The sequence below is a fragment of the Photinus pyralis genome, unplaced genomic scaffold (genome assembly GCF_008802855.1).
Source record: "Photinus pyralis isolate 1611_PpyrPB1 unplaced genomic scaffold, Ppyr1.3 Ppyr1.4_LG4, whole genome shotgun sequence".
NCBI lineage: Eukaryota > Metazoa > Arthropoda > Insecta > Coleoptera > Lampyridae > Photinus > Photinus pyralis.
In genome coordinates this window covers 7,772,031-7,787,309 of record NW_022170511.1, presented here as the reverse complement: position 1 = coordinate 7,787,309, position 15,279 = coordinate 7,772,031, and the positions used below count along the sequence as shown (strand labels likewise).

Genomic DNA, 15,279 nt, shown 5'->3' with positions numbered 1-15,279 from the left:
CCCTGAGAGACGGGTACAATAATCTGTACCTAGCAAAGTTGAGGATACCAAAGGTAGTATTTTAGAATGAAGGAATGAAATTAGCTTGTTCCAATAACTGATGATTGTGATTAAAGTTTACGAATGGAGTGCAGTAGATTCAAACATTTTATTAAAGAAATACTTACGAATTAATTTTGATTATTCTGACAGTACTTTTGAAGTCTGGTAAAAATTGCTTTCTTTGATATATCTATATCTGATTAAAGAAGGAAAGAAAAAATAGACGCAATCGTATAATTCGTGAAACGAGAACAATGTTTAAATTATTCACGTATTCAAATTGAAAAGTTCAATATTAAAAGACTATATGGTTAGTCGCCCATCCGGTCTACAAGTTTAATTAAATTTTCAACATGTAGTTTATTTTAATACGTATTTAAATAATTTTCAATTTAAATACGTCTATATAATTTAAACATTTCTTTAATATCATATCACCGAATAATTCCAGTTCCACTCCTTCCCCTCCACCCCCAAACCCCTCTTTTAAAAAGGAGTCAGAAAGTAGGGTGGTCATTGATAGAAATCAGTTCCTTTTGTTGAGACCTTTAATTGAAATACCATGAAAGACAAAATTAATTTCTACCCACTCCCTCCTCCCTCCGGCCACTTACTGATTTTGGAAAGGAGTCGCGCAGGGATGTTATAGTAGTGTAGTAACAAGTCTCTGGTTATAGTTTGTACATTCATTTCGGTGAGACCTTTCATTAGAATACCATGAAGGGTAGAACGTGTATTCACCTCCCCGCCACCCCTCACCTTCAAAAATTTTACCTGGCACCACTAAAGGCAGGCGTATGCTAATTCTGAGACCAGTTGGTTGTTGCATGTAAAAGTTATGCACGCTTTACATTCAAAAACAGCATCTCAGGACTCGAGGACCATTCCCTTAAAAATAGTTCAAAACCGCAGAACTGGGTCCGGACGGACGGACGGGCAAAACGCAAACAATAGCACTTTTCTTTACTTCTTAAAAAATACGCTAAATATAGCAAGTATGGTGAGGATTTGGTGTTATTAATTGTTCTACAATTGTCTTTCCTTGGCAGAAATCCTATTTAGAGTGTTAGAAATGTACAAACAGTTCCACCAGAAATCTGTATCAGGACAACCTCACGCCCTATCAATGTCAAATATTACGCCTTTCGCGCCCACTCGTACTGACACAACAAATCTTTCACAACAGCTGTTCTACTCTACAATCAGTAGGGGTTGCCATATATTTGCAATTGGTTAGTCGCCTCTTACGACACGCAGTATTCTCTGCGGTAGGGTTATTCTTTCCCGGTCCTATACGGCATCAAGTCTTTCGACAACAACTGTAGCTATGCACATTACCATTGAATAAGCAACTACTTACCTATTCAATTTACCTTTATATTACCATTGTTATTCTATGATATCAATTATGTGTGTCTTTACTCTTTATCATTCGTAACTGGCAACTTCAATGGCATCAGCAATCTGGTGGTAACTTTATATCTTACATAATTTAGTTACTCAATGATATAATAGTATTACCATTGAGTAATATTCACTCAACGGTATTACCGCGCATACAGTTATAAAATGTGCACTGTGATAGGCAACTTTACATGCTCCGTTTTGTCTAGCCTTAAAAGAACACGTTGTATAACCATTTCTGAATGCACCCACTCTTAATTTTGACGTTTTATTATTTGGCTTCTATAACCTCAAAATTTTAAAATGGACACCGAAATTAAGAAAATCATTTCGGGCAACTTGGATGTTGTGAGCGAGTCCCTAAATAACTTCATAGAACATGTAATTTGGTAGCTTCAGTGGTTTACCGATAATAACTTTGCCTTATAGAATGCAGCTGTATTCACATTCAAAGAACTTAACGGAGACCTCCGCAAGGATCTGTGGAGAGCTTTATTTACGTACATAAGTGACGACAGTAAATCACATTTACATATCTCAGCTCTAACAGCAGTACGAATCTTAAGGTGCGTCCCGGAAAAGTTGTAATGTAGAGTCTAAACGGATCTGTTTGCAGCCGTGAAAAGAACGGATTGGATCAGTTAGTCACAGCTGGAGATTTAGATTTGTTGCTAGAACGTGGAAATTTAAAGAGCGATCGGTACGATTGCAACGACCACTCTGTAATTGTAGAATCACTGAAGTGTCTATGCAATATTATTTATCAAAGTCGTATCGCTGCCACTATTTCCAGTACAAATGGAAGCCTCGAAGGTATCATGAACCGTTCTAAAAAGTACAAGTGAGTAAATTTTGGTAGAAACCCACAGCTTTAGTGCAATTCTAGGCATTTACCCAATGATGTGAAAACATTCGACATGAAACTGCTATTTCTGATTACCGCGTTATGCAGAAACACTCGTCCTACAGTTAAAGAGGACCTTCACGGATTGACGTATTTGATCGAAATCTTGGAGGATATTGCAGAGGGCGAGTCCCACAACTCTGATGTTAACATGTTATCAGTAAGGCTCTACTCTATCAATCGGGCATGTCCCAGTTAAGCTTACCTGATAGATAGCCTAGAGATACACAATCACGGCTTGTGCATCTTTCAATCGACAAATTTTGAAATTTTCAACCTTGAAATTATTTCTTATATCTTCATAATATGGCAAATCGTTTTGGTTTGTGAAAGGATCCAGAATCACAAGTTTCAATAATCATTCGACTTGAACACAAACTGAACTCCAATTGAGTGCAGATTTTAAGCACGTTCCATTTGAAATGACGGTGTAGGCATTGAATAAGCACTTAGATTAAATTGTCGGTGGCTGTAATGGCCGCTTTATATTTGAATAGGGCTACTTTTTATGAAAAAGGTCTTTAAGTGAAAGGTTTATAAAATAGCGAAATTTTTCTTATAGGATCAAGGTACTGATTTGGCTTGCGAAACACTAAAAGTACTCTTCAATTTATCAATCCAAGCAGACTCTTGGTCTAGCGTTGACGAAGAAGACGAAATTCGTTACGTCAAACTCGTAGGCATCCTACACAAGTTGTTAATTATCCAAACCGAAAGTGCAGATAAGCGACTGGAGCTCCACAGCCAGGTTGTGAATTTGCTAACGAATATGCCGGCTACATGTTATTCGGCGCTTTTTATGCCAGCCGAAGACAATGTGGCGAAGGATTTGCAATACGAAGAACAAAATATGAACGCGGTCATGGAGCTGTGTAATTTTCTAGAGTTGCGTTTTAGAAATGAAGTGGTAATTGTGTAAGGGTTGAATTTTATTCGTTATTGACGATGCAATTGTAGACCATACAAAATCAGCAAGAGCTTCTGTCCCCAGTACTGATCGTCCTGTTAAAGGCTGTCAAGAGCTCGAGGATAATTCGTAGATATTTACGGTTGAAGATTTTACCTCCTCTGAAAGATGTGCACAATCGACCCGAACAAGGAGGGACAGTGAGGAACAGTTTATGTCGTTTACTCACGACGCCAATTACGAATGTTCGCGATATTGTGGCCGATTTTCTATTTGTGTTGTGCAAGGAAAACGGTAAGTAACTAAATTTCTCGCAGCAATTACCATCTGCAATTTTAGTGGGACGAATGATTAAGTACACGGGCTATGGCAATGCAGCCGGGTTGTTTGCGCAACGAGGTCTGCTAGGAGGAGGAAAACCAACTGAGGGACGTTACAGTTCCGACAGTGAAGATAGTGATACTGAGGAATACAGAGAGTATAAGCACGGGATTAATCCCGTCACCGGTTGTTATGATCCTCCACGGCCCAGTCCAACAGCGAATATGACCGAAGAACAGGTACCTATTGATCTTTCAAATGAAACAAATTAATTAGTGAACTTTTAGAAGGAGTACGAGGCGATGCAGCTCGTTAACCTAATGGATAATTTGACACGTCAGGGGATTGTTCAACCATGTAGAATAGGGGAAGATGGTAGACCACAGCCGATTGAACATGTTTTACAATTACAAGAATCATTGCTTAATGATCAACCCACAAATATTCATGATAGTAAATAAGTTGTTCTCATGTTTCCATACAATATTTATCTGTGTTATTTAATGTTATTTATCTGTAACAATATAAAATAAATAAATGTATCCTATTGTCTTTTTTCGTCGTGGTAGTGAGTCTTATTTATGAGTGAATTTAGAGCTTATTCAATTTAAAAGATGTTTCATTGTTTGATTAATTTCAGAATACTTATGTATAATTTAATTGATTAAATGAAAACAAGGTGGCAAAGCCTTGGCTGAAACCCCGCCCACTTAAAAATATCAAAATTAGTTTTATACCGTTTTTCTGTTAACTACCTATCGATTAATTATTTTTCTGACCAACCGTGTATAAATTAGACGTAAAATTGTATGCCATACCCAAAAAAATTTTAAAAAAAAGGTGTAGCGTTTAAATTTTGAAATTTCTAGATAATCGTTTCCGGTTAGACCGGATACCCACCAAAACTTTATATCCATATCGCCAATTCTACATAAGTTACAGAGGTTTGAATATATGTATTATTAAATTATATTTTGTGTACATTAAAAGAAAACTCTGCAATGCTACTCAAAAATCATATACTTCCAAATGTACAATTTTTATAAATAAAACATTAAATTAACAATTGTTTATATAGATGCGGCAACCTTAGGTGGTTCAGGCCTAACTGCAAAATCTTCCAAATCTCGCCCATGATAAATACCGTATATATACGGCTTCAACTCCCACGGAATTTGATTTTCCATCGGCATAAGATTAACACATAAATCCTCTAAGGTAGGAACTCCCCTTTCTACAGTATCAGTAATGCATTCTCTCTCCACCCTTTCCCAATGCAAGTGGCCGACTGGCCAACTGGGACACAGTTTTTGTGTTAAGGTGACTTTTAATTTGAAAATGGGGTCGTACTTCATGTCGTATCGATAATAACCCCACTCCTTGTCCTTTCTCATGACTCGATAGAACCAGTCGACTAACTCGGACAGTAGGTAACGCTTGGGGCTGCCAATGAATACAATAATCATAGTGAAGTGGTGTGTAGGCCACTTACCCAACTGCTTGGTAAATTTTACCTGCCGAATCTGGGTCCTTAATTGCATTTACAATTCCGGCAGCCAGGTCACTTACAAATAAGGGCTGCTTAATGGTTTTTTCCCCATTTTCCCAAAGGGGCATATAATGAACCTGACGTCTCCAATTATGTATGTAATACCTAGAATAAGGATCCAATTTAAAAAACCGGATTCTTACGACAAACAAATCACGAATAAGAACAAAGTAATGTGCACCTTAAGAAACGATCCTCTTGCCCGTAGACATCCGAAGGTCTAATTATTGTAGCGCAGGGAAATGCTTCTAGCACTGCCTTTTCACCTCTCCATTTACTAGCTAAAAATTTCGAACCTCCCTCTAAAACGTGAGCTTTGGGCTTCTCGCTCACATTCAATGAAGAGACATGAATAAGCCGTTTAACTCCCGCCCTTTGAGCAGCTTCGGCTATTTTTCGTGCACCTTTCACATGCACGTCCTCGAATGAGAAGTTTCTGGTCTCCCAGTCTCGTCCAACCAAGTTTATTACAACATTTGAGTAGCGAACTGCTTTGTCTAAACTTTCCTCGTCAAATAAATGATAGGGCTGGAACAAAACCTGACCGAGATCGCCGACCAACTTCAATCTTTGCATGGGATAAAAATCGCCTCGGTACGGTAAGATTAGCTGTAAAGTTCTCTGTGTATCCACCATCGTTTCGTTGCACTCATACCTGTGTGCCGATCTTACCCAGTCGATTACAAACGTATCGGCCTATGAAACCCGAGGCACCGAAGACTGTAGCGACGATTCCATTGAAACTGGAACGTCCGCCTGTTCCTCTCTTTAAGGACGCTAGATTATAGGGGTTGAAATCGGAGTAATTGGCAGTACGGATGTACGCTATACTAATAATTCCAGTATGTTTTTCTGCAATACAGTTTTGAGGTTAAGTTACATAATAACAAACTTATGTCTGAGTTAATTGCTTTACAAGTACAGAAACGTGTAGGCCTCGTCTACGAATGGGATTACTTACTCAGAACGTTTGCCCCACTATGTAAAACGAGAGCCATTCTTTAATTTATAAAATTACAACCAAAATTAGAACAGGGTAAACGCCATTTTGATTGATCTCGATTCCTGTCTGTCAAGTCAGTGGCGGCTCTTACGTAGGGTGAAACTGGGATTCTTAGTACTAAAGCGAAGAGCCGAAGACTTGACTTTCAAAGATCGACTTTCAAAGGCTTAAAAACTAAATCTCCATTAAAGGTTTGAACACCCTATTCAAATGGAAGACCCTTAAACGCTCACAAATACTAAGGAATAGGTACATAAGGCTCGGCTCTTTGTTGTGTTAAAAAGATATGGCCGTATGCACCCAGTGGCGGATTTTCCATAAGGCACAGTAGGCCCGGGCCTAGGGCGGCCAGGGATTAGGGGCGGCCAATCGTCACTGATGATAACAAAAAATAACTCAAACTCAGAGTACGTACCTGAATATTCTAAAGTGAAAAGTCGTTGCTCACTGCAAGAGTCTATTATAGCAGTTAGCAGCTGTTATAGTTAAGAGTTAACTAAATTACAATTTCTGAATCAATTTAAAAGTTGGCAATAAAGTAAATTCATTATTGTAGTCTATATGATTTGTACTAAGACAGGGGCGGGTACGTGGCCTGGGGCCTAGGGCGGCCAAGACTGCAAATCCGCCACTGTATGCACCGTAAAAATTTAAGCTGAGCCAAAGAGTAACTAATAATTAGTAAGTATTCTTTGGCTGAGCTTAGCATGATTCAAGCTTAGCTTAAAATCATTGGCAACCATTGTCCCAATATACGTTACCATGGATATTAAGCTACATTTAAACTAAGCCCGCTTAAGCTGGATTCACATGAATACGAAATCCGACGATACGGTCATCCGAAATGCTTATGATTGGTCAATAATTTGAAATGTGCTTGAGATTTCAAACTATTGACCAATCATAAGCATTTCGGATGACCGTATCGTCGGATTTCGTATTTATGTGAATCCAGCTTTAAACTCTTTCGGTGAATACCTTAAGGTTAGTCGTCATTTCGTCAATAATTTGTTATTTAATAAAACGTCAAATAGCGACGTTTTGTTGTAAGTAAGTAATATACATAACATGGTGGCAGCGGTAATTAAGCGGTGGTAAATAAGTAATCCATATCAAGAAATTCACGTAAACGTATTGGGGGCAGGTTTTCAGGTGTATCACTATACCTGTGTTTGAAAACACCTCTACTACCGAGTTTACATATTCAAGGCCGTTAATTAATGAAGAGATTGTACATGGGCGAATTAGAGATTTTTGCTGTACTAGGGCAATAAGAATTTGCCGTATTTTCACACAAAGTACAAATAATATTATTGTTTTACCCTACCTAAAAATATATTTTTATTTATCTACTTTTTTAAAATAACATTTTCTTGGCAAAAAAATAATGCATTCAAAATTTTAACTAGCAAACAACATCTTTTGAATCATTACAATGCAATAAATTTTTTTCTAGCTTTTTTTTTCTTGAAACTCTTGCAGTACTAACTTAAAATCTAATTTATTACACAACTCAGCTTCAATATATAAGATACCATTGAGATATGCTAGATCGTAAGTAAGTCAAAATTCGTTTTAATGCGTAGAAAGATCTTTTCTACTGTAGACCAGTTTGTTCAAAAAGTGCACAAAAACATTCTAGCGGCAATATCTAAGCAAGGAAAAACTTGTACTTGTACAAATATGCTGTGACCCACCGTCAATCCCTATATCATTTGTTACTAGAAATACGAATCACTATTCACTGATCGAACGAATGAAAAACGCTTAAAAAAAAATTGAAGCGTTGAGGCGAACTTTAGTATCATCACTGCATCATATTATATACCTGGTGAATTTTTTTTCATTTTAAACATTAGGATCTCGGAAACTGTAAGACATACAGATTCGGTTAAATGAGGAAAGAGTTGTCGTTTTAAGAGCTTATTTAAAATATGCTTTTGTTTTTTGAAAAAAATCCACAGTTTACTAGATATGAGCGAAAAACAGATTAAGTGATTTTTTAAATGGCAACCATAGTTGACTGTGACATTTTTTAAAAGTCAATTTTTTTCTGTTTACAGTGATACAAGGTTCGTTGTACTTACTTTCACAAATATACATGATACAGAACTGTTTGTATTATTAAGAGTAGGAAAAACAGAGTTTGCCATGGGAAACATTTTCGTTCCCTTAATTACTCAGTCTATTATAATATTTAACTTAAAACTTTAGGGCCACAAATAGAACAACAACAAAAAGAAAGTACGAAATATTACATTTAAATTTTTACTTTGAAGTAATTACAAGTAAAAAAGAAATTCATCTCGGCAAATGTTAAAAGTATGTCCATCATTAATATTGTAACGGAAATGCTCCAGACATGACGTCGCCTTTGTTTTAGTTTTGTTTAATAAATATTGATATAAATCGAACCCGAATTTATAAAAATAACGTTACAATATTTACACGCAAGCGGAATCTTTTCGCGATAGAATTTACAGCTTTCCGGGTTACCCTACCATATAAAGTTGGGGTTGGGTTGTTTAGGTAATGAAAATCTGTTGCCTAATAAGTAATAATTAGACTAGAATAGTATATTAAGATACAAGTGTATAATCAAGTCGTTAAAGCACGCGCAACGAGTTTAAGGGCACGACGCAAAGCGGAGTGCCTTTAACGTTGCAAGTGCTTTAAAGACCAATTATACACGTGTATCTTATAGTATTTTTTATTATACCTGCAGTATAATTTAAAAATAGGAAATACAATGAAGTCATATTGACGTTATACTCGAATACATGTCTAATTAAGTGGGCTGGGTGTTCGTAATTTCACGATTGCCATGGAAATGTCACTTGACGTTTGCTTATAAAAATCATCGTCTTTGTGAATTAAACGATTTCTGTTGAAAAAGATAATACACTGCCCATTCAATCGATTGTTGTAAAATCTAAACAAACGTTGGTAGGTGTAAAATCCAACTCCAGTAAAGCTTATTATAAAGAATATGAAAAGTTGTTTCCATTGATGAATAGGAAGTTACTTACGAATACAGTCTTAAATGCATCCATAATGCTGGCATATATGAAGGAAATGTCAAAGGTATTTAAATCTTCTATATTTTGGTGCATTCATTCAAAACTTTAAAGCAATGCTGCGACTAAAAAGTGGAACAGATTTGGAAGCATACCCTAAATTACGCGCGTTTGTGAAAGCTTCAACCAAAGGATAGGTACAAAAGCCAAAGAAATGTTCTGCATTTACAGAAAGCGACCTAAGAGGATTTTTTATTTCATCCAGATGACAGTTTCAAAAGTCATACTTGAAGTATCGTTACTTAGCAACTTTAAAGCACGTGTGTTTTAAAGGCCCTTTTTCGCACGCATTTGAGTGTTTAAAACGGAGATTGTGATTCAGGTATAATAAAAAAAACTGTTAACTAATAAAAATGCGACACTGAAGGTGTTTTTAAGAATTAAAAAAAATATGCTATTGTTTGCGTTTTGTCCGTCCGTCCGGACCCACTTCTGCGGTTTTGAACTACTTTTAGGGGAATGGTCATAGGGTCCTGGAATTTTTTATATGTAGCCTCCAGGGGCGGGGGGGGGCCCAAAATTATTTCCTGAGATGCTGTTTTTGACCCTAAAACGCGCATAACTTTTACATGCGACAACCTAAGAAATTGCATACGCATGCTGCAATTGGTGGTACCAAATAAATATTTTGAAAAGGGAGAGAGGCGGAAGTGAACACACGTTTTACGCTTCATGGTATTATAAAGAAAGGTCTCACTGAAATGAATTCGTTTGTACAAACTATAACTGTCTTGCGCGATTCCTTTCCGGTATCAGTAGCTGGCCGGGAGGAAGAGGAAGGGGGTCGAAATTAATTTTATCTTTCATGGTATTCGATTCGAATTAAAGGTCTCAACGAACTGTTTTCTACCAACTACCTCCCTGCTTTCTCACTCCTTATCAAAAGAGGGGATTTGGGGGAACTGGTTTTATTCTTCATAGTACTCTAATGAAAGGTCTCAACGGTAGGAATTAATTTCTGACAACCATAGCCTCCTCCTCGACTCCTTATCGTGGTCGGCTATAAATCATTCCTTATATCTCAAGAACAGTCTATATCGGACTATCGGAGGATGGTACTCACAAAGGACGATTGGGAGGGACGTTTGGAAGAAATATAATGTATTGGCAATGTCAAAACTTAACGAGTGAATATCCCCATTAATCATTAAACAAGAAAGAAAACATCGATGAATATATCATGCTAACTTACCGTATAACACAACCTTTTACCAAAGAGTGGGTACTCTTTGCTTTTACTATAAGCATAGTGTAAGCTTTACACTAAGATGGAGGTTGTCTCACTATTCTATTCTTTACACTAAGCTATAAGCCATTTCAGTTTTAAAACATGCGCTTTATCTGTACAAGAGTTGTACACAATTTATACTTTTTTTATATTTTGATGAGCTAGGGAAGACCGACGCGTGCCTTGTGCAGATCTTGCGTAAGCATTTCCATTACTTATACATGTTATGCATTAGACATTTTGACGTTACTCTTAATTAAATTACATCACAATCGGTACCTGCACCACGCACAGCTGGCATAAAGTGAATAAGGGATGCTTTTGATTAGCGGACTCTTACCGCATGCAGTACGCCTCTGCAGTGGAAATATTCTTTCTCCGTTCCCACACAGGGTTGACGATCAAAATACAAAAATGTTAAAGAAAAAATGAGAGGATAAAACGACTCCCTAATGTGGCTTTATACAAAAGGTGGACTTGTGTACGGGGAATATCGGGGTTTATAAAAAAATGATTTTTTGAAATTATGTGATTCCGTAAGTAACAAAGACAAATGAGACTTCTTCTTGAAAATCTTCACCACATTAATTTCATACTTTCATATATAAGTCAGCACCTTATTAAATTAATGTGGTGAAGATTTGGAGTTTCATTTCTCTTTGTTACTTAAGAAGATACCACATAAGAGTAAGGATCGTCATGAATTACAATTTTACGTGATTCCAATTGACACATCAAAATATTCCGTTTTCCCGTTTCCTAATTTTAACTGCATATAGCAATATTCAATGGCGGGGGTTGTAACTTTGTTGCACATCAAACAGTTTTGTTTTTGATAGAATATCAAAGCAATCAATTGATAAATATGAGAATAAAATCTCTTGCCTCTTTGAAATTTAGTAAGAAAACCTATGTGCAAGTACATTGTCATATTCAATTGTAGGGGTAGTAACTTTTATTGTACATAAAACATTTGTGTCTTTAGATGGGTAATGGATCTTTACAAGTAGCACTGTAATTGCTTATATTCTCGTTTCGAAGCTGAGCTAAGCAATATAGCAGTACTTAAGTGCAGGGTGGTAACGTTCATTATGCATTAAACATGCGTGTTACATTAATAAATTATGCATAATTAATTGATCTACAAGCAAACCTCTATCAACTGCCACACAAAAATAAAATCCCCTCACGTTTTGAAATTTCGTAATTTTAAGAAAATTCTCTTTTACCCACACAGCAATATTGAATTGCAGGGGTTGTAACATTACACGGCACAAACAAATATAGACTTAGTGCTGTCTATGTGCTTTTCGCTAATTCTAATTCCCTTTCCCTCTTCACAAGTGAGAAAATGTTAATAATCAGATACCTACAGTACAGATAATAGCTATTCACTTGGACGTATATTAAGAAGAGCCTTGGTGTAGGTTTTCTATGTACTAATGTACTTAAAGTTGCAACTACTCGTCCGATTCCGAAAAAGTTACAAGTGTCAGTAGGAAGCTTGTTACTCCGAGGGCGTGCTTCAGGCACCTACAGTATATTTCTACATAGGAAAAATAGTTACCACAATTCGTTAAGCCGCTTGTGAGCAAGAGGCGAAGAGTGCACTTTCAAATTTGTTTGTTCGATATTAATAGCCCTTATGGACATTTCATGCCTTAACGTGAATACAAACATGAAATAATTTTTAATTTCTGATCGAATGACACCAGTACCAAGTCTGTAAGTGGTGTAGTTCCGGAGCCTTTGTGACTCAGACAGACAGACATACAGACAGACGGACATCAAAGGTGAAAAATTGCACTTTTTATTTTTTTTAAGTGAAAGTGCACTAAACATTCACTAATAAGTTGATCAGTAAATATAAGTAATGAGAGAATTATCCGAAACTGCCAAGTTGACAAGATAACACTTGATAAGACGGATATTTCAAGTAAAATTCAATGTCAACGTGTAGGTCGTAGAGAGATTTTTATAGAAAAAAAAATGGAACTACGCTGCTGACTTTCTGATCGTAAACCACCTCTTTTTATATTAATCCCGGTTCAAGCGCAAGCGTATAGTCAACGCGTTCACGGCAACCATATTTAGTGAAGTGACAGGAAACCGTCGGTTTACGTAAACTTGTAGTTAAATGATGGATTAAGTGCATTTACTCGAACTATTCATTTGAAGTTTAAGCAAAGTAAATATTTGGGTCGAGTTTGAGACGCCGCCGCCGCCGTTTAATCTTACCATTGCAGATAATTGCGATAATCTCATTGGTTACGAAATTAACTATTATACGTGACGTAATAATGAGTAGCGACACCAGAAGAGAGCGCGCGAACAACTTTACCGAGAACGAAAAGGATTGGTTAATTAAAATTGTCATCGAGAATTTTTTCGATATAATTGAATCGAAAAAGACGGACGGGGCGACGATCAAGGAGAAAAATGAAGCGTGGTATTCGGTTTCTCAAATGTTTAACGAATCGAAGCACTGTATTGTACCCCGAAATGTTCTGCAGCTTCGAAATGCCTATCATAACATGAAAAAGAGGTTGAAGAAGGAATTTGTAACTGAGGACGATAAGGTGAGATCAGATCCTGCACAAAATTTAAACTCTTAATTTCGCGCTTCAAAAGAGCAAGCGCTTGAATTTAATTCAAATTTTTCAATTACCTACAACTTACCAGACAAAGACATATGCATTACATATTAAAATTTGTTAAAGTAGGTATAGGTACACTTAGTTATAATTTCAAAAAGCTTAATTCCAGAAATTATTCTCATTATGTACAAATTATACCTACAATGACTTTTCACTATTCATCTACAATCAAACATTTTATTTATGCCACAAATGCAAGGACAAGTATACTTTAAAATTTTCAAAAAATGCCCTTTCTAATGTTTAATTTTCAATTTTAGAACCGTTACATATCAAATCTCTCTAGAGTGAGTAATATAAAAGGCAAATTCATCAACATGCTTTATCTGAACCCGGAAATATCCGTGAAAAACGAATTTTCCTACAACACCTTCAAAGGTCTACTTTAAGCTTTATGGAATATTAAATCCTAATCGCTTAAATTGTAGATTCCACGGTAATGGACTTTGTGGTGGAGCCCTCCGACGCGAAAGAGTTGGAAAACCAATCTGTACTCATCTTGGATCCATTTCTTCCGATCGGCAGTTCATCATACAATGTGCAACAGGCAAGCGTGAACGAGGGTAGTCAGGCATTGAGCGAATCCAATTCGACGCAGAACGCCGCGTTTTCGAAGAGGAGAAAATTGTGCGAGACGTATAGAAACGCGGAGAGAGTTCGTTTGAGTAAGAGGTGGCAACTTAAATTGGAAATTTTAAAGGTGAAGAAGTACAGGGAGGATGAAAAGTTGGAAGTGGACAAGTTGCGGAAGTTACAAGAGGAGGAAAAACTCAAACAGGAGCAGCTGCAAACTGAACTGTTGCGGATGCAGTTAAACAAATTGCAAAGTGAAGAAAATCAGTAATTTTCGCGAAAGTACCTTATTGTTTCAAAGATTGTACATATTAATCACTTCAGTAAAGGTTTTCGTTATGTTCTACTCTTCTTTTTCACTAGAATTTTTTTACGATAAAAACACTGGGGTTAAAACGGCAGATGAATTGATTGAATGCTCCAACTACAATTCTTGGTTGGGTCGCAATAATGCCATACACCCATCTAGGTAATTCGTAATTTGTACAACTAGAGAAGGAAGTGGAGTTTTCACCTCGACTTCAAAGTTAGACACATGAGAGTGCACTGAACTATAAGGGAAATTTTATCATGTAGGTATTTTACCATTGAATCATTCGACGATTTTACGCATCCGCAGTGTTCACGTTTTTTGAGCGGCTAAACACGAGATGAGGACCCCAAAGCGCCACGAACCTTATCGTCTCTCAGGAAAACATTAGCAAGGCGCCAGGTCTCTGAAGTCTGAAGACAAAAATGGATGATTTAATGTGACGAGACGAGAGGAGATAAAAATGAGCTCCTGTCGAGTCACCTTTGTAATTTTTACATGGGAAATCGTACTTAACTTGAACTTCCAAAGGCCACTCGACCGCCACTCATTTTTAGTCACCCGTTATCCCACAGCTGACCCGTCCGTAAGCTTATGTCTGAGAGCTGGTAGAAATTTTTGGGTAGGTATTTGAGACACGCTGAATCTCCAATAATACCCTAACACAGAATTTCAGACCTGGGTGAGGAATAGCGGGGCTAAATCAACCCTTATATTTTTAAATATACGAATTTTTTTTCAAAAAATGTTATTGAGGCATATCGAAATTTTTACACCTTTAAATTTAATATTTAAAGAGCGAAAAAATGAATAAGTCACATCATTTAGTGGAGCCTTACACTTTGCCTGGCGCCTTCAAAGTTTGAAAGAATTAATACTGGCCGTCATATGCCTCACTTTTGATGAAAGTCTCAGGATAAATTGTCTTTATTTCGCAATAAGAAACGATGAAAATTTCAACATAACACAATTACAACAAATTCAAACGACACTAATAATGTGTTGATCTTCCTCACAATTATTTCTTATGTATTCAGATATTCGACGGGGCATACTTGAAATTAAGGAATCGATGCTAGCTTTGGTATACTCTCCCAAGATTCTAAAAGACGCCTTTGAAGATCGTCTAAACTGTTTCCAGGTAAATCATTTAACCATCAACCCATCATATCCTACCCGTGTTCAATTGGTGGTAGATGCCACTGAACACCAAACCGTCGCTTTCTGGCTTATTCGTATTACATTCATTCGTATCAAGTTGAAATTTTTAGCGTTTATTATTTCGAAATAAATGTGCAAACAAA

The 15,279-nt window shown here is 36.8% G+C and overlaps 3 protein-coding genes across 4 annotated transcripts; 2 read left to right on the top strand and 1 right to left on the bottom strand.

The window, feature by feature from the left end:
- Positions 1–1,711: 1,711 nt before the first annotated feature.
- LOC116169266 (synembryn-like) lies at positions 1,712–4,130 on the top strand. The gene is made up of 8 exons (XM_031485313.1): positions 1,712–1,827; positions 1,876–2,012; positions 2,063–2,287; positions 2,333–2,510; positions 2,913–3,257; positions 3,308–3,551; positions 3,597–3,817; positions 3,866–4,130. Exons 1-8 carry the CDS (start codon positions 1,750–1,752, stop codon positions 4,037–4,039), a joined length of 1,602 nt encoding a protein of 533 aa, XP_031341173.1. The 5' UTR covers positions 1,712–1,749; the 3' UTR covers positions 4,040–4,130.
- Positions 4,131–4,580: 450 nt separating this feature from the next.
- On the bottom strand, positions 4,581–6,234 carry LOC116169272 (NADH dehydrogenase [ubiquinone] 1 alpha subcomplex subunit 9, mitochondrial-like). Its single transcript, XM_031485323.1, has 5 exons — positions 6,089–6,234; positions 5,783–5,979; positions 5,309–5,736; positions 5,071–5,232; positions 4,581–5,021 (listed from the first exon to the last, which is right to left on the bottom strand). Exons 1-5 carry the CDS (start codon positions 6,123–6,125, stop codon positions 4,649–4,651), a joined length of 1,197 nt encoding a protein of 398 aa, XP_031341183.1. The 5' UTR covers positions 6,126–6,234; the 3' UTR covers positions 4,581–4,648.
- A 6,248-nt stretch (positions 6,235–12,482) lies between these two features.
- Positions 12,483–13,980, top strand: LOC116169277. 2 transcript variants are annotated; one of them, XM_031485334.1, is made up of 4 exons: positions 12,489–12,623; positions 12,682–13,014; positions 13,353–13,470; positions 13,521–13,979. In XM_031485334.1, exons 2-4 carry the CDS (start codon positions 12,736–12,738, stop codon positions 13,934–13,936), a joined length of 813 nt encoding a protein of 270 aa, XP_031341194.1. In that variant the 5' UTR covers positions 12,489–12,623; positions 12,682–12,735; the 3' UTR covers positions 13,937–13,979. The 2 variants fall into 2 exon arrangements, with proteins under 2 accessions (XP_031341193.1, XP_031341194.1); XM_031485333.1 differs by having other exon boundaries at positions 12,483–13,014; positions 13,521–13,980.
- Positions 13,981–15,279: the final 1,299 nt, after the last annotated feature.